We start from the raw sequence: 25,224 nt of genomic DNA, 5'->3' as shown, positions 1-25,224 counted from the left end.
TTATATTGACTAATCTTTAGTTATTCTTTTGTGCGTTTGCTTGTATCAGCTAGTGTATGATTATGAAAATCGAATCTTGATTACCACACTGTGATTAAGTACAAACTTGCCTTAAAATGTTTGCAATTCATTGTTTAACCCAAGCTGGAAACAAATATCTGAAGATCGGTCATTTATAAACAATTCTACATTACAAATAGGGTCAGATTATTTGTGTCGCAGCTATCATTAATAACATTTATCCATTAACAAACTTTAGGCTATGTAGCAAATGCTTAACAGATAACTAATTATTACATTCCAATACTGTAGTCTCTATATGAATTGCATATACCTTTATGAATCAAAGAATAGGCTATAGCGGCCATTGAAGCTCTGAATATAATCTAAGTATATGAATGTAGGCTAATGTATAGCTGATGACCTGTTAAGATCTTTAGTGTAGCCTAAAATGATTGTTAATATTAAAGATGTAAATGAAAGTTATTATAAAGTATTACTATTTATTATTAATTAAATCATAATAAAATCCCAATTTTTGTTATTAAAGCAATGCACTTAACGTTGGGCTTTAAATAGGCTATATTTGAATGAATGATGCCACTTGTCCCGGCAAGTGAAATATGCTTTAATATGTAGGCGTTTCCATATCTAAAGGAGATTTCCAATAGCAAAAAATTAATAAATAAAAAGCAAATTGTAGAAGGCTAATAATACTAGTAAACAATTAAATGCTATTATTACAGTTATATTGTATTAAATTACCCTATTTACATTTTAACTCCATTTTCTCTGCCTATGACATGCAGCTGCTAAAATATCTTATCTTAATATTTTATCTTTAATATTTCATAATTGTTTTAAAAAACAATTGACTTTTTTTTTTTTTTCTTTTTTGTCGGTCTTATGTTGTAAACGTGGAATCGTTATCCTTAACATGTAAAATAATAATTAAGTAGCCTAGACTTTCATTACGATTTTATTGTAATATTAGAGAGCGTATTTTATGTGCAACATTATCATTTGGAAAATAAATATTTCCGAACTTTCCTGTACAAGTCATCAAATGTGCTTGCATTTTTGTCACATTTGGAACCATTTCATTTAATTTCATTTCATTTGCTTTCATTTTACTTTTACTTCATTTTATTTCATAGACTTTTGACTTATCAAGTAATACTACTACTACTAACAACAATATTATTAATAAAAATAATAAAAAATAATAGTTTAATAATAATAATAATAGACTAATAATAACTATCCATAGTTTAATCAGTTTAGTTTGTAAAGGATTTATTTAACAATAATACTACAATTAGGCTACATGAATAATTAATTTCAAATTCACTATAAATGGCAAAATGTCATACAAGCAGCAATAAATAAATAAATAAATAAATAATAATTACAAAAAAAAAAAAAAATAATGAAAAAGGCAAACGCTTCTATTGTACAGTGAGAGAGACAGACAGAGCGAGAGAGAGAGAGGGAGAGAGAGAGAGAGAGAGAGAGAGAGAGAGGGGGTTGATTGACATGAAGTGTGTCGGCTCTGGTATACAACAGTGTAGTGTAGAGTTGGTTTATATAGCGAAGACTCGAGGACAGCGCACACTCTATCAATGAATGCGCGGAAGACACCGAACATCCATTAGCGCGCGAGACACTATTAGCGCAGCAAAGCTGCACGAGGACTTCTATGTGTCTTTTTGAACAGTGACACATGTAAAAAGTTTTACAGGACTTTTAACGAGGCGAATATCAGAACTTTTCAAGAACATCACTCTTTAAGGCTAAAGTCGCATACTGGGACACAATGCATTGTCAAGCAGAGTTGAGACTCGCGAGCACTGCGCAGCTGAAAGCAGCCCGAAGACGATATAAGACGTTCATGATCGACGAGATCCTCTCCAAGGAAACTTGTGATTACTTCGAGAAACTTTCTCTTTACTCGGTTTGTCCCTCTTTAATCGTCAGACCAAAACCTCTGCATTCATGCTCGGGTAAGTGACAAACACATTTTCTCCCAACAGACACGTTTGTAATGTGAAATGTATATGTCAAATTTTGAATATCTGGTAACACTTTACAATAAAGTTCCATTTGTTAACATTAGTTAACATAAACTAACAATGAACAATTTATTAATCTTAGTTAATGTTAAGTTCAACATATACTAATACATTTTTTGTTTGTTTTTGTTTTATTGGTTACCATTAGTTAATGCACTATGAACTAAAATGAACTAACAATGAACAATTGTATTTTTATTAACTAACATTATCAAAGATTAATTAATGCTGTAAAACATATATAGTCTATTGTTTGTTCATGATGCCTAATGCATTAACTAATGTTAACAAATGGAACCTTATTGTAAAGTGTTACCAAATATCTTTTACATGTTTTTTTTTTTTTTTTTTTTTTTGCTTTGCCTCAAAATATAGGGACAAATATCAGTATGACAAAAAGGTCAGATTGGCTGTTTTTTAAAAACTGTGGAGATTATATGCTAGTTGTGAATATAGCCTACAACTATTGTTTAAACTGCTTTTACACAGTATATCAAAGGTCTGTTATTTATACACAGGATTTATACAAAAGGAAAATTGCAAGATTTATATATAGTAAAAAATGTAAACAACTTTACAGAACAACCTGTACATTTTACAGTATAAAACTGTTGTAATTTACATGACCATGCTGGCACTGAGAAAAGAAAAAAAATTCAGTTAAATTTGCAGAAAAAATAAAAATAAAAAAAAAATGTATATTGATCTATATCATAAACTTGATGGTAACCTTCTGAAACTATAAAAAATTTATTTTACTTTATAAGGTATTGTTAATCACCATAAAAATGACAGAAGAGCACATGATGACATGAAGTTCACCAATAGTGGCTCTTCCAGGAGCAATGACCAATAAACATGTAGAGACAGCGCTCAGTGTCTTTCACACAAACACTAAACACCATCAAGGTAACACATGTGAAATTTAAATAATGCAGTAAACATTAACTAAACTACATCAAATATAAAACAGAACACCCCAATGTACGTAACTGATATTAAAAATAAGAAGAAACATAACTATTCCCATAACATATAATGAAATATGATGGGTCATGCAGGGAATTGTGGGAATGCGCGATTAATGTTTTTTTTTTTACTGTAATTTTAACAATAATTTACTGTAAAAAGTACATGTACTCTCTTGTTAAACATAATGTAAGTTTTTACCATTAATTATACAGGAAAATCATACTTTTTACATATAAAAAATGTAATTTTTACAACATTGTATTGTAAAAACTACTGTATTGTCTTTTATATATATATATATATATATATATATATATATATATATATATATATATATATATATATATATATATATATATATATATATATATATATATATATATATATATATATATATATATAAATTACTGTATATTTTACAGTTAATACTCATTAACAAATTAAAGTTTTTTTCTGTAGCATTTTTACAGTGTTTTACTGTTAAAATTACAGACATTTTTTACAGAGTACTTCTAAGTAAAATCCATAAGTAAAATGTATCCTCTGTCTTCCACCTGTTACATTAACGTATGTGTACTGCAGTGTTTTAGACTTGTAAGTCATATTTACGTTAGATAAGCATGTTTCTTGGGTTAGATTGTGCGGTATACAAGTTATTTGTGATGAAGTATTTCGACCCACACCCTCTGTTAAACACGCTAGATAACGGTATAGTTGACAGTGGAATGACAGTACCCTAAGTCTTATCCTTAATATACAATATTTGTCGGAGAGCCTGATTTAGTGTTACAATAATGCAGAAATGCAATGTTTAAATTATACCTTGCATTGCATTACTATCTTGAATGTAAATGCATTTACATTAACTTTGTTGTCTTATTGGTGACAGTGTAATTGTTATCAATATAATAAAAATATTATTGCCAGATATTGATGAGTTGTTTTTATATGCATGCACATTATTACTTTCTGTTACTCTCACTTTACAAAAAAATAAATAAAAAAATACAGAATCACACACCTTTCAAGCAATTCACATTTTTTGCATATTGAAAACACGAGAGCTACACAGATCACATTAATATGCCCTTACATTCACATAAACAGTTCTTACCATTTTCTTTTTCTCGAGCACTCACATGCAGCTCAAATTAGATTTTAAAATTCAATGTAAAATTATTTGAATTTATCTTTTGATCTTCTTTTCATCACAATCATTGTGGATATGATGCCTAATTTGTTTCCTGTAGACATGTTTAAAGAGAACTCCACAGATGAACAACTCTGAAATATCACCACACCTTCCTGATGATTTATCATTGCACAATAAGACAATGCTTTTATCTATAAACGTTGTTTTTTTTATTTAATTTTTTTTTTTTACCTAAATGACATCGGATATTTCCCAAGTGATAATGTGTGCACATTCCCCAAACTGCATTTGTTTAGTTCATTTAAACTGTCACATTTATAATGAGTTGGGTATCTGGTGTAAAAGACCCTTCTCCTTTTATTTGCCCTGAGGAACGAACTCTTCGGGGACATTTATCTATTTACAGCAATGTTGACACACTCCTGACTGTGCAACACAGGATGCAGTCAGGTATGATATCCTGAACCAACAGGTGCAATTTCGTTCCATCATAATGAGAAGCATTATGCGAAGTTCACAATCATTGTAAATGTTTCTGGCACATCATTTATCCGGGTAGTAATACATCAGACAACATGGGATGTATACAAAATTTTTGACTCTCAAAATTAAAGTTCATCTGTTTCAGTTGATTCTGTCATCAACTGCAGATGTAACATATTGACATACAATGTACTATATTGGTAGCAGCACTTGCATGATTAGATTTAACTCATTGATCAAGCACATTTGTGAATTCTTGCAGCAACTGTACCATCAGTTGGTTTTGGCAGGAACATTCTTGCGTGATTCCCCAAAGGGTAAATCAAAGCCCAAATAGGCTATTATTTGAGTTGTCATTTCAAAGTTCAAACAACACTCATCTCTCCATATTGTACACACATTATCTCACTGTAAATACTTTATTTTAGCAGATAATTCATGTAAAAGGAAATCCATACTGTGCCTCGATACTAGTGCAAGCCAACCATGAATTGTGGGGCTGGTAAAATAAAACCTCTCTCGGTCTTGTTAAACTAAGCATTACTCCTGACAGTTGCTTGTAAGACAAGCATGTTTTTTCAGGCTCAGAAGGCCTGATCTCACAGCAAATATTATTTTGTGTCAATGAATAACATTTTTCCTTCACATATATTTCCTTCACATAACTAATTTCACACTCAGCCGGCCAAGATTGCACTGAAACAATCATGAGAGTAGAAAAGTCAATATTGGAAATGTGGCGTTTGATAATTGTCTGCCCATTCATATTTTTTTCCTCATTCCTTATTATTACTATTTTCCACATGCTAGAATAATAGTAATTGATTGAAACTATGAAATACAAGTTAAACAAATCAAATTCTTATTATACCTCTTCTTGTTATAGCTTATTATATTCTCTGGACAACAAATTTCCTAGGTTTGGGATGCTTTCAATAGTAGAGAGTTCCCAATTTACCAAAGGCACTTGTTGGCTTCTTTTCCTTCACTATGAAGTCCAACTCATATATTTTAAATCAAATCAAATCAAATAAATTAAATAAATAAACCCAAAAAATTTTGATCAAAAGTTTAACATTTTTTATTGTTTTTTTTTTTTTTTTAATCATGACATTTACATTACATTTGCATTTATGCATTTGGCAGACGCTTTTATCCAAAGCAACTTACAGTGCCCTGATTACAGGGACAATCCCCCTGGAGCAACCTGGAGTTAAGTGCCTTGCTCAAGGACACAATGGTGGTGGCTGTGGGGATTGAACCAACAACCTTCCGCTTACCAGTTCAGTGCATGATAAACATACCTTAAAGGGATAGTTCACCCAAAAATGAAAATTCTCTCATCATTTACTCACCCTCATGCCATCCAAGGTATGTATGATTTTCTTTCTTCTGCTGAGCACAAACGAATATTTTTAGAAGAATTGCTCTTTGGGTCCATACATTGCAAGTGAATGGGTGCCAGAATTTTGAAAGTACTCCAGTTGACTCCAGTGATTAAATCAATGTCTTCTGAAGATGACAGGTGTGGGATAGAAACTGATCAATATTTAAGCCCCCTACTGGGCAGGGAGGAGAATTTATTATTAAAAAAATGATTTACAAATTTATCTTTTTCTCACCCACAACTATCAAGTCATGTCTGAAGATATGGATTTAAGTCATATGGATCTGGAGTCATATGGATTACTTTTATGCTCCCTCCTATGTGGATTTTGGAGCTTAAAAACTCTGGCACCCATTTACTTGCATTGTGAGGACCAAATTAGTTGAACTTTTCTTCTAAAAATCTTAATTCTGTTCTGCAGAAGAAAGAAAGTCATATTCATCTGAGATGCCAGGAAGTTGAGTAAATCATGAGAGAATTTTCATTTTTTGGTGAACTATCCCTTTATGTCAAATGTTTAACTAGCGTATGAGTATAAAACTGATCAGTAATTATATTGTAATTTATTATTTTAGCAGATGACTCTAAAGTCAATTACAAATGAGGAATATGTACACACAGGATTAATCAAGTGTTGCGGTGCAAAGTTTCAAACTAAGTCCAAACTCTTTAGTCTTGATGTCTGTTGACGCACAGCAATAAGAGCATCTCTGCTCTCTTTTACCTGCTGTGTAGTTTCTAAAATCAGTCACCTCCTTTTAATGGACAGGACCACATGATTAAAATAGATTAAAAAAAGAGTTCACTCACTTACTTTCTTTGATTGTTCACACACAACTCCTAACACACGCACTCATGCACGCACGCACGCACGCATGCACGCACGCACACACACACTAATGTAGGCTACTACATGCAATTACACACAACTGTACACATTTGTGCATATGACAGGGCTCCAGACTAAAAAAAATTACCAAGGAGCCATTGGCTCCTAAACTGAAACATTTGGGTGCCAAATGGCTGTTTTAGTTGCCACATCACAGAATTGCTCGATTTAGAATGTTCAAAAAGCAAGATTAATTGGGTGTTTAATATATATACTGTATAGTTGAGTGCACAAATTTGCATTACCCTTTTGTCTCATAAGAATATATATATATATATATAAATCTTAGTCTTTCTTTACTGTGACTAGATGGCCCAGACACAAAGACTACAAGAGTGAAAATTGAATGAAATCCCAGATGCAGTTTATTGTGCTACTCCAATCCCAATCAATAATAACCAGGAAAAAAATTATATTTGGTACATAACACAGGACGTTTAATTATAAACAAGACCAAGTCAAAGACCAGGTTCAAAAGAGTCATTTGTTCACGAATCGGACATCATGGATGTGTTTGTTGTTGCGTGCCGCCAGCGAGCTCATATCAACAACAGAAAGGGTGAAAAGCGGCGCGAGACACACTGGCGCTCTGAAGATATATTCAGTAACTCACAAGATGATATCTGACGAAACTGAATATGAAAGCACACATCCCGACTGTCGTCAGTGGCGACTATATTTTAAATTATTGTCGCAATCATTTATTTTTGGTCGCATTTGCGACCATTTTAGTCGCAGTCTGGAGCCCTGTATGAACACAGAAGCTGCATGCATGAACATGCACACGCATTTACACACACACTTCCTTCTGTTCTCTGTTTGTACATCCAGCTGTGAGGCAGAAGGCATGAGTTTTGACAGGCCGGGGTGAGGGGATAGAGTATCCACCCCAAATATCAAAACCCTGTGCACACTGTGCCTTTTCAAGTCAGAGGGGTGAGAGATATTCTATATGCCAGCACATCAATGGATGGTACTGCTTAATATAGAATGTAGCTGGCATTAAGGATGGCACTCACTGAAAGGCCATTGGCCTCTGGACTCTCCCTCATAAGAGTGGAGTGTCACTGTCACCACTAGGGGCCGCTGTAAGACATATCTAAATGCAACAGGAGAGTCTGCGCTTCATAATCATCAAATAATGACATGACATTTCAATATAAAAACAAATAATTATACATCTTTAAACGTAAGATGTTTTTTGGAGGTCCATAAACACGTGTTAGTGAAGGCATTTTCTCCTTTAATGTCTCTGCTTCCTAACCCAAACGTAATTTAATTGAACCGTGACTTCCAATGAACACTGGTTTAGCATCTATGTGAAGACCAAACAGACTGTTTTAAACCTGTAATATATATGTTACTTTATGATTTAGATTGAATACACAGAAAATAAAGCAATCCCTTACCGTTTAATGCCGAAATGACTTCATTTGGTTGCTTCAAAATGTCCGGTTGCAGTTATGACAGTCGTTACGGGCAGTGTTCAGGCTAAATCTCTTTTAATGTGGGACCATGAATGTGGTCTATTGCTGCTTTAAACTTTCACCTCAGACAGGATCAAAGTGTAATAGCAGGTTATAATATTTCGTTTGGAGACATGTCTTTCACCATAATGTGGGAAAGGCATTTAGATGCGTTTTTGAAAGGAGTCGATCCAGATAAAAATCAGCGACAGTGTAATCTCTCATGACAACATGCTGAAAAACAGCCTAATAGTCGAAAATCACACCATCCACACCTTGCCTTCACATTTTATCCACTGTAGACAATAAGACAAAAATACACAATTATTTGACTTTTCATTTTTGGTGATACATATTTTGCGAGTTTTATATGGAAATTTATTATCAGGGTATTAGGGATATCTATTGTGAGATCTTATTATTCCGTTATAAAAGCCAAAAGATTCACAGGGTTGTGTTTCATGTCTAAACACTTACATACCACTTATGAGTAATATGATACATACAAGTACACCACTAAATGTTTTCCAGAGCTTGTTGCATTTTAATGCTTTTCTTGCAATCAGAAGGGATGTTGTTACAGTATATGCTTGGAAGAGGGATCAGACCCAATACTTGACTGATAACTTTGGTGTGGGAAACATTAAATTGTGCCTTGAAGTCAAACAGAGCAAAATAAAAAGACACCAACTGTGCATTATCAAAAGTTATCACGCTTGAGTGAATCCATCAAAGAACTGGCTTGCAGCAAAGAAAATTTTGAAGCTCTATCTTATGTGTTTTTTCCCCTGACTTTCTGGATAGGTTTAATAGCTATTGAGAGATAAAAACTCAAACGAGTGATGAAGCACCTCTAAACCTGTCACCACATGGCCCGACCAAAACACTGTGTACTGTGTTACTGAGAGTGCCAAGTGAAATCATCTCAATGGAATCCAATCAGTCAGGGAACAACAGCAAAATAAGACAAGACTGAAAGAGAGCAATCAAGGGCTTAATGTTTGCCTCTGTTTTTCTTTTTTTTTTTCTTTTGCCCATTGATTGGAAAGCACAAGTTTCACTCCTCTATTGTGACTAATGAAAACTTGACACTTCATTCACATCACACGAATGACAAGTCAATGCAACAGTTTCCTGATACAGGGCATGTCAATACAAGGAAATGCAACACCAAAATGCTTTGTATAATTTTGTGCAATTAAAGGTAACCTATCACTTTTATTAGAACATGATTTAGAAACCACTTTTCTCAAAGCACGAGCAAGGTCTGTAGAATTACAGAATTATAATAATAAGGCCTCTGAAAAATTATCATTGACTGATTTAAGAAAGTTTGTCACTGTAAATAATTAACCTATAACTTGGATACTTTCAAGCAAGTCTGGCTTTTAAAAGATCAAGTTGTTGACACATTGACAAAGGACTTTAAAGAGAGAATAGAAGACTGATAGACATCATGATGAGACTATTGATATAAATATTGAAGAAAGAACAGTTTTCAAAGTGAAGGCAAGAAGGAAAGACAGTGAGAGAGAGAGATAGAGAGAGAGAGAGAGAGAGAGAGAGATGAGCCGGAAGGGATGTTTCATGCCTGGACGTGCTGCATTGATGCCAATGAGCTCATTCAAAAACTTGTATTCAGATGTGCACAAATACATGTTTGTGCATCTCTGTGTGTGTGTGTGTGTGTGTGTGTGTGTGTACTGAAGAAGTCTCAAGTTCGTCATTCGCTCCTCTATCTTTCTAGCTTGCACTCCAAATTTCCATCTCATCCCCAAGTATAAAAAATAAACAAGCTTGATACTTTTAAGATCATCCATCTTTTGATGTCAATATTTCTTCCAGGTCATATTTGATAAGGAAATTATTTTTGATATTTTACTTTGCTTTACCACAGTAATTTTTTCCCCTCTTATCTATAAGCAATCAAAAGATCAGATAAGACGTGCATTAACCAGGATTAAATAGGCTTGCATGACATCATCATTTACTTGTCCCTGCTTTTGGCCCTGTGCCAACTTTTTTCTTTTCTTTTTTTTTTTTTTTTTGTCTCTAAATGCTCAACTATAATCACTTAACTTAATAAATCACAGCATCAAAATGTTTTTGCTTGACAACATAAGATTTTTTCTCCTGGAGCAGAGGTGGGTAGTAACGCACTACATTTACTCTGTTACATTTACTTGAGTAACTTTTTGGAAAAAATTTACTTTTATGAGTAGGTTTAATAGTGGGTGCTTTTCACTCTTAAGTAAATTTCTAATGAAAAAAGTGTACTTTTACTTCGTTACAATGGGCGACATTCCTGTCGTTACATTACTGATTTTAATTTAATAATTTTTAATAAATGCATAATTTCTTAAAGGATTTTTGAAAGGGACAATTTTACGACAGCGGCACTTTACAGCTATGCTCTGTCGCACGTTCATCACTGCAGCAGCAGCAAGCATGCCAAACAAACACTTTATTTGCTCCACACCATGAAAAAGAGTAGTTTCGTCATGCAGTGCCTTCATTTTACACCAAGACAAGCAGATATTTCAAGATTAAAATTGCAGCACAGTAAGTTTTGGCAGTTATAATAATGTGGGCTTGTCTGTGTCATTGTCATTTTCAGGGTGATTCTGTAAATACTGACCTCAGTTTATAAGTATACATTTTTATATCAGTGTTGCAATATATCAGTTCCTACTGTATAAGTCCATGTAAACATCTGCATTAAGTGTAAATGTCTTATGCTTTGCAGATCGCATGCTTGACTTCTGGAGCAAGCTGATAGTATGTCTGCACATGCACAGCATATTTCTGCATTTGAAAGATGCATGTTTTTCTTATGGACAACAGAAAGCAAGCCCTGAAACATGTGTCCAAACACAGAGATAAGTTGCAGTTTACCCTTAGTGTACAGAACTAATGATCTAAATTCTTTCGACACTGAAAACTACTCTGAACTAAGAATCCATGCAGGACTTTTGAAATACCGACAGTAGGCATTAATAAAGCTTGATCTTGTTTCGTTTTATTCAGCATTACATATAACTGGGCCTGTGGGACATTGTTCATGTTTTTCACCATAATTACTAGAAACTGGTTTCCAAACTTCTCTTCTAATTAACAGATTTGTCCAAATCTGACAAGCATCCTTAAAGTAATAGTTCAACCATAAATTAATGTTTTGTCATCATTTCCCACCTTCATGTTGTTCCAAACCTGTGTGACTTTGTGTATTTTGTGGAACCCAAAAAAGATATTAGACAGAATTTTAGAGACTGACAGTCTCAGTCACAATTCCCTTTTAAAATATGGAGGAAAAAACATGCAGTTACAGTAAATGGTGACTAAAAGGCTAACATGTCTGACATCTCCTTAATTGTGTTCCATGGAAGAAAGTAATATGGTTTGAAACAACATGAGGGTGATGACAATTTCCATTAATAATAATAATAATAATAATAATGAGAATAATAATAATTATTATTAGTATAATTATTATAATTCTGTAATACATGTTAAATGTGTATTATGTAGTGGAATATTGGTGCATAATCATCCATTATGTTTTATGTGGAAGTAACAACTTGATACTTGAGTATTCTTTTTATTGGATATTTTCTTACTCTAGTAATTTTTAACATTACTACTTATACTTGAGTAATAATTTGTTTAAAGTAATTGTACTTTTACTTGAGTAAAGATTTTGGGTACTCTACCCACCTCTGTCCTGGAGGTATTATTTCCGCACTGTAGCGACCTCTATCTCAGCTCAGACTGGTCCTGTGTGGCATTTTATGTTAGACTCTGGCGTCTCGTTGATGTCTGAGAAAAAAAAAAAAAAAAAGGCAGGAGACACAAAGAGAGAGAAAAGGTGAGAGGCTTTAGAGAGGTAGACATATTAAAACTGTTAGGGAGGGGGAGATGCCCCAGTTGAGATTTTAACTCATAGTGCATTGTGTCTGTGATCATGTGTATCATAGGAGAGTCATTATGCAGCAGAGTTCAAAGGGGAAGTTTAAAACGCCAGTTGCGTCATTGCAGCAGGCCTAAAGTTCAGGCACCTTACATCACAGAGGGCAAAACTCTTAACACTTACCTCCAGTATTAGTGAGGGTGGGGCGGGGTGTTAGTTCACTTGGACATGACGGTTATAGCATGAGCTATTAAATCTAAGGGTTATAGCTGGCTCAATTTAGCAGCTTGAAAAATCGATTTTACAGTGATGTACAGTATGACGTTTACTAGACCTGATGTAGAGCTTATCCCCAAAATTCACAGCCTTGAGACTGAAGCGTTATTGATTCATTAATGATTTCTGCCTGCAAAGATAATCGTTTGGGTAGTTGATATAAAATTAAGTTCCAAACGGAACTTCTGGAGGAGATTGTTCATCTAGGCCTGTTAATCATATCCCAAGGAAATATAAGCGGCTGCTTCCCTCTCACTGGTGGCAATTCTTCCGCCATCCCTCCACCTCCCCATTTGCACGTTTACCTTAATGAACTCCAGGACTATATGAACCAGTGAACTTGTGAAATGTTGTTGGAATGTTGGCATGTCTTACAGTGTCAATTGCTATATGTCACCGGTCCTACTCGACCCACCCAGAGTGGTATTCGAGCCGGTGATCCCAGCCATGGGAGGCGGACATGCTAGCAAAGCGGCTAAAAACAAGCCATGGCCTCTAGCGTGTTTCTTAAGGCCAGGAGAGTGAGATTTATACACTGCACAACCATCAAGTACCAGCTGGCTACCGTTACACTCACCCCTAAATCTCACTCCCATCCAGGCATCGGCATCATTGTCACCAGTCCTACTCGAGCCGCTCTTTAAGCATCAGTCATTGAAAACACCAACTAAATATTTAAGATTGGGGAGATTGCCAACTAAATATTTAAGCAACTAAATTGGCCTATTTAAGATTGGGGGGGATAAAATGTAAAAGTTTAAGCATCAATCATTGAAAACCCCAACTAAATATTTAAGATTGGGGGATTGAATGTAAAATTTTATGGATCAAACATTGATAAATCTAGCTAAATATTTATAATTTGTTGATCAAAGGTAAAAGTCGAGTATCAGTCATTGGAGAACCCATATTGGTTGACCACTGCTCTGAAAATCATTTTGAGGAAATGGTGGGGTGGGGGTGGGGGGGGATTTACCATTTAAATCTCCATGCATCAACCAATATTTTGTATGCTATCAGTATTAACCAGGCCATTATTTTTGCTCATTTCTGTGCTCTCCCAGGCTCTGGCCCTCTGAGAACATACCCGCTCCTCTCTGTGATCACACACCAACCTCCCAGCAGCCTACAACAGCTCTCTCAGGTCTCTCCTCAAGGCCGGATCCCTCACCTGCCCCTTCTTTCCCCCCAGCACCCGCTCTGCTCAGAACCCACACCCAGCGAGACACCCGTCAGCATCAGTAGTGAATCAGAGATAGAGCACTCAGCCCTTCGGCTCAAGAAGCCCCGCCGCAGTCGTACCATCTTTACCGAGCTGCAGCTTTTGGGCCTGGAGAAAAAATTCCAAAAACAGAAATATCTGTCAACTCCAGACAGGTCAGTGTTTATTAAGAGAAATCATGCAACATTTTCAGGGCATTCCTCCAGTATTTGTGCCTCACACGTGGTTTGTCATAGTCATAATTAAAGGAATAGTCACCCAAAAATTAAAATTATATCAGAATAAACTCACAAGCCTGTAAGACTTTCTTATATGCGGAACACAAAAGGAGATGTTCTGTTTTTTCAAAACCATGGCAGTGGATTGTGTTTTATTTTAAAGCTTGAAAAAGGACCCAAATGCATCCTAAAAATAGTCCATGCATCCTAAAAATAGTCCATGCAGTTCATGCGTGAAATTTCAAGTCTTCTGAAGGCATCAGATAGGTTTTGTGAGACACAACTCAAAATTGTGTCATCTTCAGCCTTCATAAGCACTATGAGAGAAAGTCGTGAAAAGTGGGCATTATTTACTAGAATGGAGTAAGATGGTTGGAGGGGAGGGGTTGAAAAGTAAGAGGGATTTGTGACGTTCACCAAAAAACAGAAGTTATTTTAGATAGGGAATACATATTTTCATTTTGAGAAAAAAAAATTGCAGAGACATTTGCTAAATATGGAACAATTTGAAATAATTCATAGAGTGCATCGATGAACCAAGCAAAATAAGACCATGCATTTAATTTTTTTTTAAAAAGGGTCAATTTTCATTTCATGTTCACTTTAAGATAGCAGAGTAATTATGAAAATTCAGAGTGCATATAAAATAAACACTTTCACTTCAGGCCACATCCTAAAACTGCTCTTAGCCCAAGTACTACATTGCTCAATGTTTTAGTTAAGACGACAGTAAAATTTTAACCATGCTTTAAGCTACAAAGCGAAGCCTTTAAAAGAAACTTTACATTCAAGACAACGGGGACATATGCCAAGAACAGCGAACAAAAAGTATTACATCGATTTCATGCCAATAATTTAAAACACACAGGTGTATTTAAAAAAAAAATAAAAAAATGTTGGGCTTTGTACAATGACATGATGTAATCAACGTGTCATAGGTCTTCTCTCATGGGTCATTTGTTTCTGCTGTATTTTCGACCATAACACATTTTCCATTACATTTTTGGACCCACTTTTAGATTTGGCCAGAGTGGATATATTTCCATTGTGGACCAAAGGGTGCATTTAGGTAGAAATCCTAGAAAATCAGTTCTATCCCACCCATTCTAAGTGTGTCTGCCACAGAAATCAATTCTCTGAATTTTTGGTCAGTCAAAGCCTAAGGATGGATTCTGTCGTGCAAGAGCACATAAGCTGTCAGACATAATTGTCTGAAAACTGTCAGTACCACTAGACATGCAAACTAACAACAACCACCAGGAAAATCACCCTTAAGCATTCCACTTTTATTAATTTTGGTTTCACTGAAAGCTTTCATTCTTAAAAAAGAAAGAAGGTTCATCGATCCAAGGTAATTGGCTTACATTGGTTTCATCAAATGTTGTAAACGAAAAAAAAAAGAAAAAAGCCAGCTTTCAAATGTGACCCTGTTTGTGTGCACTCTCTTCACTGCAAAAAAATAAATAAATAAATAATTTTTTCTCCATTGGGACAGGTGTGTCGCCACAAGGTTATAACGACAGATGCCTCCTCCATGGGTTGGGGTGCTGTATATGAGGGTTGTCCAGCCTGTGGGGTTTGGACGGGCCAGCGGCAATATTGGCACATAAATTACCTGCAGATGTTCACGGACAGCCATGTCCTCATCCTGTCGGACAACATCAATCACCAGAGAGGCTGGCACGTCGAATCCCTTTGTGGGCATGGGACAATGTGCTGTCTCTAAGAGCCATACATGTTGAATTTGGGGGCAGAACTCCTGTCCAGATGGCTTGATGCCAGGAGAGTGGACATTACATCTTCAGATTATGGAACAAATCTGGAGAAGGTCCAGTAGAGTGGAAGTGGACCTGTTCGCTTTGAGCGAGATGTCGCACTGCCCCCTCTAGTTTTCCCTCTTGCCCCCGGCACCGCTGGGCATTGATGAATGGACACCATTTTGGCCATCAAGTATCTGCCTTGGGAGATTCCAGTCAGAACAGACAGGCTCAGGCTCGGGGCAGCATTTGGCACCCCCGGCTGAACTTGTTGAAATAATGGGTATGGCCCCTCAACGGGGCAATCTTTTGAATAATGGATTATCCCCCGTTGTGGTTGATACCATTCTAAATGCTAGAGCTCCATCAACTAGGAGGATTTATATGTTCAAGTGGCATATTTTTGCGTCTTGGTGTAGAGCGCGAGGTGAAAATCAAGTTCACTGCCCTATCGGTACAGTGCTGTAATTTTTTCAGGAGCATTTCGAGGCCGGGGTTGCCCTGACAGTGCTTAAAGTCTATGTTGCCACTATAGCGGCTGAGTACTCACTTATCGATGGAGTCTCTGTCGGTAGACATTCTCTTATCTCTCATTTTATGCGTGGGGTACGCAGGCTTGGACCTTTTCGTACCATCCGCATTCCTTTATGGCATTTTTCTGTTGTTTTAGAGGTGCTTTCGGGTGGTCTGTTTGAGCACTAGGCAACAGTCACTGTTAAGCTTTTTACTCTCTTAAACGATGCCAATGCCACTAGCAGGGCCGTTTTAAGAGGCGGTGATTTGTATGTCCTGTCGATCAATCCCTTATGAATGGATTTTGCGCCAGGGTGTTCAAAGGTTGTGTTAAGACCTCATTTGGGCTACTTGCCCAAGGTTATTTCGACGTCATTTCACTCGCAGACCATTCATTTTTAAGGTTTCTATCCTCCCCATTTGAGTCGTAGGAGCATGAAAGGTTAGCCACTAGCCAGTGGCGTAAATCAGAGCAGTTATTTGTGTGCTTTGGTGGCTGCAACAGGGGTGTTTCGGTGTCCAAGCAAAGACTGTCTTATTGGTTTATTGATGCAATTTCAAGTGCCTACGAAGCACATGGTTTACCTTCGCCTTCGGGTATGTGAGTCCATTTTTTGAGGAACATGACATCCACATGGGCTTTGGTTAGAGGGGCATCCTTGGAGGATATTTGTATGGTGGCAGGGTGGTCCTCTCTGCATACATTTTATTAGATTTTATAATTTTGACAAGGGTTTGACTCCTGCTTCCCAGGTTCTATCTGTTGGAACAGGAATAAACTCATAATTGCTTCTTTTTATTTAGATGCTTTAGCTCGCTTGTGCGAGCTTAGACAGTTGGCAGCTACTGTTCACATGGCGTGAATGCATATCGTTCTCATAGCAATTACGCATCTCGAGTTCCTACAAAAGGGAACATCTCGGTTATGTGGAATGTAACCCTGGTTCCCTGAGTGGGAATGAGACTATACTATACTCTCTAGCAGCTGCATAGGCTCATGCCTTCCTGTAGAAAATCTGACTCGATGGCGCGAAAGCGAGCACCTTTATGGAGCCCGTGACGTAGCTCCCTAGGGGTGTCACTTAAGGGCCATCAGCCAATAAATTGGCGTGATTGTATAAGGGCTTCAGACCACGTCACACTCAGATGGTGTCCCATAGCGATTACACAGCGTCTCGTTCCCACCCAGGGAACCAGGGTTACGTTCCACGTAACCAAGAAGATATTTTTACTGGAAAACAAGACAAAAATACTAATTAAGAATATTATTTTTTTGCAGTGTTAAAATATAAACATATTTATAATAGGGATGCACCGATATTGACATTTTGAGTGATACTGATAATTATTTTTATTATGGCCGATAACTGGTATGATGACCAATATTATAAATATAGATCTTTGTTTTTGTTTTTTGTTTTTTAAACTGTGGTCCCAATAAAACCTCCAGTCTCAAATTTTCAATTAATGTAAAATTGTACATTTTAAATGTAGCATTTTAATGTATGATAGAAAATATTGATGACTTAAAAAAAAAAAAAAAAGGAGTATATGATTTGAATTGGAAAAATAAGCTCACATATTATCTGCTTCAAATATCAACCAAATCAGTCTATATATATTGTATATGTGTGTGTGTGTGTGTGTGTGTGTGTGTGTGTGTGTGTGTGTGTGTGTATTTTTGTTATACATTGCTAATAATACTTTAATAATAATACATATATGATAATAATTAATAATACATAATATGGTACTATATTGTTTTAACTAAGTCCAAACCTCTGTGCAGCCTGTATTAAATTAATTCCAAACCTGTTAAACAAACCCAAAGTTGTACTACAAAGACTGACCCAAATGTGGACCAAAACCCATCTGGCTTGGGTCAGGTAGCAAACTTCTGGTGGTTCAGGGCCACTCAGTTTAGAGCTAGATCATGATTAACTTGCAAATTCACAATTCTTTACTCTTATCAGTCTGTATGAACACACACACAAATGTGCAATAAGGCCTGCAAACATTGCCTCTGGAATTAACAAATTAATTTACGGCTGAAGGAAGAACAAAAGTGAGGGAAATTCCCCATCTCCTGGCAAGTTGGAGGAATGGGCCTCAAACTGCCTCAGGTTTGTGTTTTATCAATCTTAGAGACGACCTGTAGGTCTTCTGCTGTTTTTTGGCTTGTCCGCCTAGGCCACACACTCTGAACATGAAAGCAATGAAAAATACGTTTCAATATAGACCATAATGATTTATATCATCAAGTTTTAATGGTTTTTTTATAAGGCAGGGATGATTATAATCTTCTTCATCATCATTATGAATAAATGTCAAAACCAAAACTGAACTTGGATTAGGGCTGTAGTTGTAAGGAACTTGCCGACACTGGAATGCAGTGTGTGTGAGTGTGTGTGGTTTGCTTCTGAAGAATAATAAGCACAAACACAGAGCTGCTTTTCTTACCTGCAATTACAGCACAGAAAGCAGCCACAAATGATATACATCTAGATTGGTGATGTTTATAAAAAAAAAAAAAAAAAAAAAAAAAAAAAAAAAGAATAATAATAATAATAATAATAATAATAATAATAAAATAAAACAAATAAAAGCACTAATTTTCCCCAGCACTTGTAGTTATTTATATGTTTTGCTCAAACATAATTTCATATAATTTGACAGATTAAGCAAATAAAAACAATACAGTTAACAATTTACTCTTGTCATTTTGCAAAGACAGTTCTGGTTTTATTCTTTGACTGCAATAGTTTAGTCTCAGAAAAAGCACTACACTTATAAAAAAGTTCAGTTGTATTACTTTGTAAATAGAAAAGGAAAAGTACCATGAGTATCATGTAAACACCATGGAACATTATATGAATATGTCAATCATTTAGGACCATGGTAAATGTAAGTGGATAATGGACCATGGAAAATGTATGGTCAGTTGATCATTATTGAACAATAAATCCCAACAGGGTGATCTGGATGCTGTGTGAACCCTAAAGGATTTATGTTGTAATAATGACTGATTATCCATTATCCCATTTGTTACACACAGTACAAAATGTTGATTTTATATAGTTTTTTTAATGTCTCATAGATAAATAAGATAGGGGGAAAGGGAAGAAGTTTAAATAATAGACAGATAAAGAGGAAGAGAGAGAATGAGAGAGAGAAAAAGAAGAAAGTCAAGGGCTTTAGAGCACAGTGTTAATCTGCTCATTTCCTATAGATCACTGCACCTCACATGGCTCTCAGAGAGGCTTGACAGAGGAGGTGCGTAATCCCATTTGGCTGGTGTGAGAGACTTTCAAAGTAGATGTAGCAGAATTCTTTGCACTCGTTTGATAGATCACTTGTTCTTTTTCTCAAATCCCATCCCACATGTCCCAACCATGCCTATCACATTACAGCTGGCCAATCGCTGCATTAGTCGTGTCTGCCTGAAGAGCCCCAAAAAGAACCTCTATTGGCTTTATGCAAGTCAGGAGCTCCATGACTGGATTACCTTCTCCTGTACAGATAAACTGTGATGGCATTCCACGGGAGGTCTGCAATTACATTCAGCCTGGGAAGACTCTTCAGTTCAGAGCTTGGCAAAACTGTCTGCTATGTCATACCAGCTTTGGGAATTTTGCAGTGATTAGATATACATCTGCACTCTAGATGGCCACCCACTGGCTTTTATGTGTAAGACGACAGATGACTTTGGGATTTCGTTCAATTACTTCCAGTTCTGAAGTTTCCGTCCTTACCGTAATTCTTGTGACATTCTCATGGGTCTTTGCATTTGATGTGAATTAATTTAGCTTGTGCATGTGTTTTGTTGTGTGTGTGCAGACTGGACCTGGCTCAGACTTTGGGACTTACACAACTCCAGGTGAAGACATGGTACCAGAACAGACGAATGAAATGGAAGAAAATGGTCAGTAAAACTAGCTTATAGAAAAAGAAAGCTTTGCAAGATTCATATCACATGATATTCTACCTTTTTTAGAGTAGCATGTCTTTGTGCTATTGAGCCAGGTACATTTGTGGACGAAATTTACTATGAATAAATTCTGACCACTATTAGTGTTTATTAACAAAGGAATTAAGCAAATCAGGTAGCAGTGCAAACGTGCCCACAAAATGCAATGTGCATGGATCGACTGTGCCCTATTCACGGAAATGTGCCAGACAATGGCTGAAAAACTGCACTAACAAAAAAAGTACCTCACAGTACAAAAGTACCATGTTTTTTGGACATGTTCCATGGTAGTACCACATCTTTTTGGGACCTATACCAATGTAATATAAGTTTTTGTACATGTACCATGGTAGTACCACGTTTCTTGGTCATGTACATGGTAGTACCAAGTTTGTCTGATCATGTACCATGGAAGTATCATGATATTTTGGACATGTACCATGGTAGTACCATCTTATTTTTAGCACTGTGGGGGTACTTTTTTCTAAGTGAGAGAACAGTAAAAATGTTCATTCTGGGACCTCATGATTCTTATACATGTGTTTTTTTTTTTTTTTTTTTTTTTTTAAGTAAACACAAAAATAAATAAATAAATAAATTGCCTTGCTGCAGTCATTGTCCCCATGATCGCCGAAAAATGAACACTTTTAAATAAACCTTCATTTATTCATAAAAGCGAATCTTAAATTAATGTTGCCGTTTATTAATTTGTCATATTGAATAATTTGCATACAGGAGGCATGTTTGCTTAGACAAGTATTATGCTGACTTAGGAAAGTACTATTCCAGCACATATAGAGCCTAGTTAAGTTGATTTGCGAATAAGACGCAGGGTTTTGTGCTGAAATACTGCACTAAATGGCACAATACTTCTGTGAATTCAGTTTTTAAAAATTCTAATTTTAAAACGTAGAATTCTAAGTTACATAATTGATATTCATGAGCCAAGGTGATAAAGTTTATAATGTGTATAATAATAATAATAATAAAAAAGTATAATTCCTGTGCTCCTGAATTCACCCCTAAATGTGAAAATTGTCCATCTTTTTGTATCAATAAATTTTTTTTCAATCCTCCAAAGCTTTCTGTGTGGAAGCGGAAACTCTGAGACATATAGTTAAAAGTCCATTAGACAGTTTTGAGCTGCCCTCTTCAGCACTCAATACAATCAGTGTGTGTAACAACTGTAACCCTGGGGCGATCCCTGTGTGTATGAGACACATGAGTGATGAATAAAAGGACAGTACAGGTCTACGTCAGTGGGGTCAACCTCTCAGGCAGGAACAAAAGATCCACAGCGCGTTCACCTCTGAGATGAATGAGTATGAACGAACGGCCCACTACAGCCATATATCTTCCCTTAATCACTGTAATAACCATCCTCACCTTTGACCAGGCTTACATTTGTCAAAGCTTAAATGTGTGTGTCCCTGTTCACTACCAGCCAAAAGTTTAGAAACACCTAGTCATTCATTATTATCATGATTTACCACATTATATAATAGTAATGTCATTAAAACAATAAAATAGCAAAAATGGAAATACTGGAATTATGTAGTGAACAATCAAAACTATCTTATATTTAGCTTAGAAAACTATGGGCATTCTCTCAACCATCCTCATCCACCTGAGATGCTTTTTTACACACTACTGAATGAGTTCCCATGATTGTGCTGTATGCTGGGAACTTATCCAGACTGATCACACTATAAATTCAGCAGCAATAGGTCTAAAGTTTAGCTTCTGCATCAGCCTGTGCTTACCGAAATTTGAACCACTGCCCCTAATGGCCAAAACTGAAAATGTTGAACATATGGACAAGTGTTAGCTCCAGTTTCCAGGATAAATGTCCTCAGAGCGGCACCACATATGAGATGTAATTTTAGTTGTAAATGATGTAATACAGTCAACTGTAATGCATATTTTATTGACCATATAACACTAAACCTAACTCTAACTCAGTGTAGTAAAAATAGCAAAAATGCAACCTCCGAATCGCACTCACCATTGTTGATGATGACTTCCTGGTTCCCATGGGACTAGAACCTGGTTCTTAAAGATTGATATCAGTAACTGTAGATGGAAATGTGTTCACACTTGGATTGATGTAAACATGTCTGATGGGGAATGGCAGACTTTTGACTGGTAGTATTCCTTTATCTAGGTGTTAAAAGGAGGACATGAGGCTCCCACCAAGCCCAAAGGCAGGCCTAAGAAGAACTCTATCCCGACCACAGAGGAGATTGAGGCAGAGGAACGGCTTGCGGCGAAGCAGGGAGAGGAGGAGAGGCTACAAGCAGAAGCCCAGGCTGAAATGCATCTTCAGTCGCATGGGGAGGTCTTTCAATCTCAGCCTCAAGATCTGAGCACATCTGCTATGTCTACTGAGTCCATCTGTCCCTCTGATCCAGAGAATTCTGCTTGGAAACAAGCCCCTGCATCTCCATCAGAAGCAATGGCAACCAGCTAAACACAGCCATGCTAATGCACAACCAAAGACAGCTACTGAAAGACTTTTTGATAACTGATGCTCTCTGAACTGGAGCTGTTGAAAGGCCTCCAAAACATATTGTTTGAGTTAAATACAATAGCTTCAAGAAGTATTTGGATATTTAAGCCACACCTAAAAATCTACAAATGTCATTGCATTAAATAACAAAATATCAAAACCAATCCAATAGGCTTTTATAATTATGAAAGGTAGCCCACTTTTCATGCAATCATTTTACAAAAGGAAATTTGCTAGGTTTTAAATTATGAAAAAAAAAAAAAAAAAAAAAAAAATAATAATAATAAAATAAAATAAAATAGATATACTGTTTAGTTTCTTTCTAGTTGTCATACTTAAGGTGCAGTCACACTCGGCTTTAACTAAATGTCACAGATTGACCTCTCTTGGCTCAATACAAAGAATACAAACTCCAAAGCAGCATGGTTTGCAGTGTCCTAAGTAATGTTGCATGCTCAAAGCGCAGTGTGACCTCACCTTTGGTGGACCATGTCTATAGTTAATGTGATTATGCACCTGTGGTTACTCTGTTAGGACACCTGTGTGAACTTGTGGGGAACTGATTTCATACTTTATCTTCTAAAATCATTCCTAGTTAGTTCTGAGAATAGGTCTTGCATTATTTGTTTGCAGATACCACTTGTTTTGATATTTAGTTTTTCTAATGCAAAAACATTCATACATTTTTAAGTGTGGCTTAAGTGTCCAAAGACTTTTCACTGGCCACTGTATATAGCAATGCAGTGATCAATCAGTTTCTGTCATACACCTGCCTTTCTATAATGTAGTCAGTATTTTATGAATATGTATAGTATGGTTTTTAACACCGTTGATACTCTATGCTGCCAGATACTCTAACATAAAACTGAATCACACAGACCCACGTCTCACACTAGTATGGCATGTTCTATATTGATAAATGGTGTTTATTTTTTCCTGGATAAGTTGCTCTCCTTCTCTGTAAATATTACCTTTTTAAATGCCCCTATAGTTTACAGTGCACCTGTGTACTGTAGCTTGGGATTCTGTGCCAAAACACATAAATCTAAGAAGCTAAATTTCCCTTTGGGAATTTTGTACTTTTTTTTTTTTTTTTTTACATCTATGAAGCTACTGCCATTAAACGTTAATGGGACAGGTTAGCATGAATACCAGTGTAAACACGTACATAGTTCTGGCATTTACATGAGAACATGTGGCACTTAAATTTTTTTTTTTAAAAAAAGCAGGATTGTCCAGTTTGGGTAAAGATTAACTTGACATCTTAATAGACAAAGAATCTGTCAACGGAGTATCGCAAAAGAAAATAAATTTTAAGAAACATTAATGGTCATATTGATTTAAGTAAAGCTTCTTAAGTGCCCTCTCTCAGCAAATTGATAATGTCTTTTCTGTTTGCAGAGTGAAATAATTGAATTTGTTCTTTTTTATGTGTGGTATGCTTCAAAGTCATATATTTGAACTCAATAATGGCTTCAAATCACATTTTTGTATGTATAAACAATTGCACGGCAACTTAGTTCACTCTTTGAGCCTGAAAAACATTATATAAAGTATGGAGTCCCAGATGTAGCATGCTCACTGTTGTATGTTTCTTTTTTTATTCCCTTCTGTATAAAAAAAAAAGAAAAAAAAAAAAGAGAGAGAGAGAGAGAGAGAGAAAATTAATTGTTGTACCCTTTTCCCCCTGCAGTGTGGTGCAGTACAACACCACTAAGTGCAGGCTGGTTTTATTACTGTTAGAAAAAACACTTAATCCGTCAGAGACGCAAAGCAATTAATAAATCACACTCACTAGTAAAACCAGCAAAAAACAAAACAAAACAAAAACAAAACAAACGGCCAAAAAAATTAATCAATGGTACATGTTGAAGCCCGTGGGAGCTCCACACATGCCTACAATCTAGCTGACTGCCGGCCTACAAATACATCATCATCAAAGACATAGACTGTATTCTGCATGTCAAATGCTAGTTTTCAACTGATTTATTTGTAACATTTTGGCCAAAAAATATTACAAATATTTTATTTTATTTTTTTTATATAAAACACTATTTTTTCTCATTCACTTACTGAATTTTAATGGGTGAGCAATTAAATGCATATATATTTGATGAATCCCTTTTTCACCCAAAAGTTCTGTAATTTTTATTGTATGTGCATGTGTGTTTGTATTTTTAACAACATTTATTAAAGATGGCATTCATTTTGGAAGTCTGACATGATGTGATTTCCTTTAAGAGATTTGCTTAATCTTAGGAGACAGACAAAGACTTGGAAAGGGTCTTGTTTCAGACATTGCTTGAATATACTCTGTGAAAAAACTTCACTCCTATTTTAGCTGCTTTATAGACTAGTTTGAATTCCAAGTTAATAAAAAAGTCACTAAAAACCTTTTTGCTAGTTAGCTTGTAGCACTCTCAAAAACAAAAA

The 25,224-nt window shown here is 35.8% G+C and overlaps 1 protein-coding gene across 1 annotated transcript; it reads left to right on the top strand.

Annotated features, from left to right (window-relative positions):
• The first annotated feature begins 1,606 nt into the window (after positions 1-1,606).
• On the top strand, positions 1,607-24,118 carry barx2 (BARX homeobox 2). Its single transcript, XM_051656060.1, has 4 exons — positions 1,607-2,003; positions 13,670-13,982; positions 20,153-20,237; positions 22,447-24,118. The coding sequence occupies exons 1-4, from the start codon at positions 1,817-1,819 to the stop codon at positions 22,750-22,752; spliced, it is 891 nt and encodes a 296-aa protein (XP_051512020.1). The 5' UTR covers positions 1,607-1,816; the 3' UTR covers positions 22,753-24,118.
• The last annotated feature ends 1,106 nt before the right edge of the window (positions 24,119-25,224 follow it).

Source organism: Myxocyprinus asiaticus, chromosome 26 (genome assembly GCF_019703515.2).
Source record: "Myxocyprinus asiaticus isolate MX2 ecotype Aquarium Trade chromosome 26, UBuf_Myxa_2, whole genome shotgun sequence".
NCBI lineage: Eukaryota > Metazoa > Chordata > Actinopteri > Cypriniformes > Catostomidae > Myxocyprinus > Myxocyprinus asiaticus.
Note: the sequence above shows the minus strand (reverse complement) of the source record. Positions and strands in the feature narration are given on the sequence as shown.

Bases quoted from the DNA above. Each gene is read 5' to 3' on its own strand.
- barx2 (XM_051656060.1), top strand. From the start codon at position 1,817: ATGCATTGTCAAGCAGAGTTGAGACTCGCGAGCACTGCGCAGCTGAAA. The intron at 13,983-20,152 runs GTCAGTGTTTAT...GTGTGTGTGCAG, and splicing joins TATCTGTCAACTCCAGACAG to ACTGGACCTGGCTCAGACTT. The intron at 20,238-22,446 runs GTCAGTAAAACT...TCCTTTATCTAG, and splicing joins GAATGAAATGGAAGAAAATG to GTGTTAAAAGGAGGACATGA.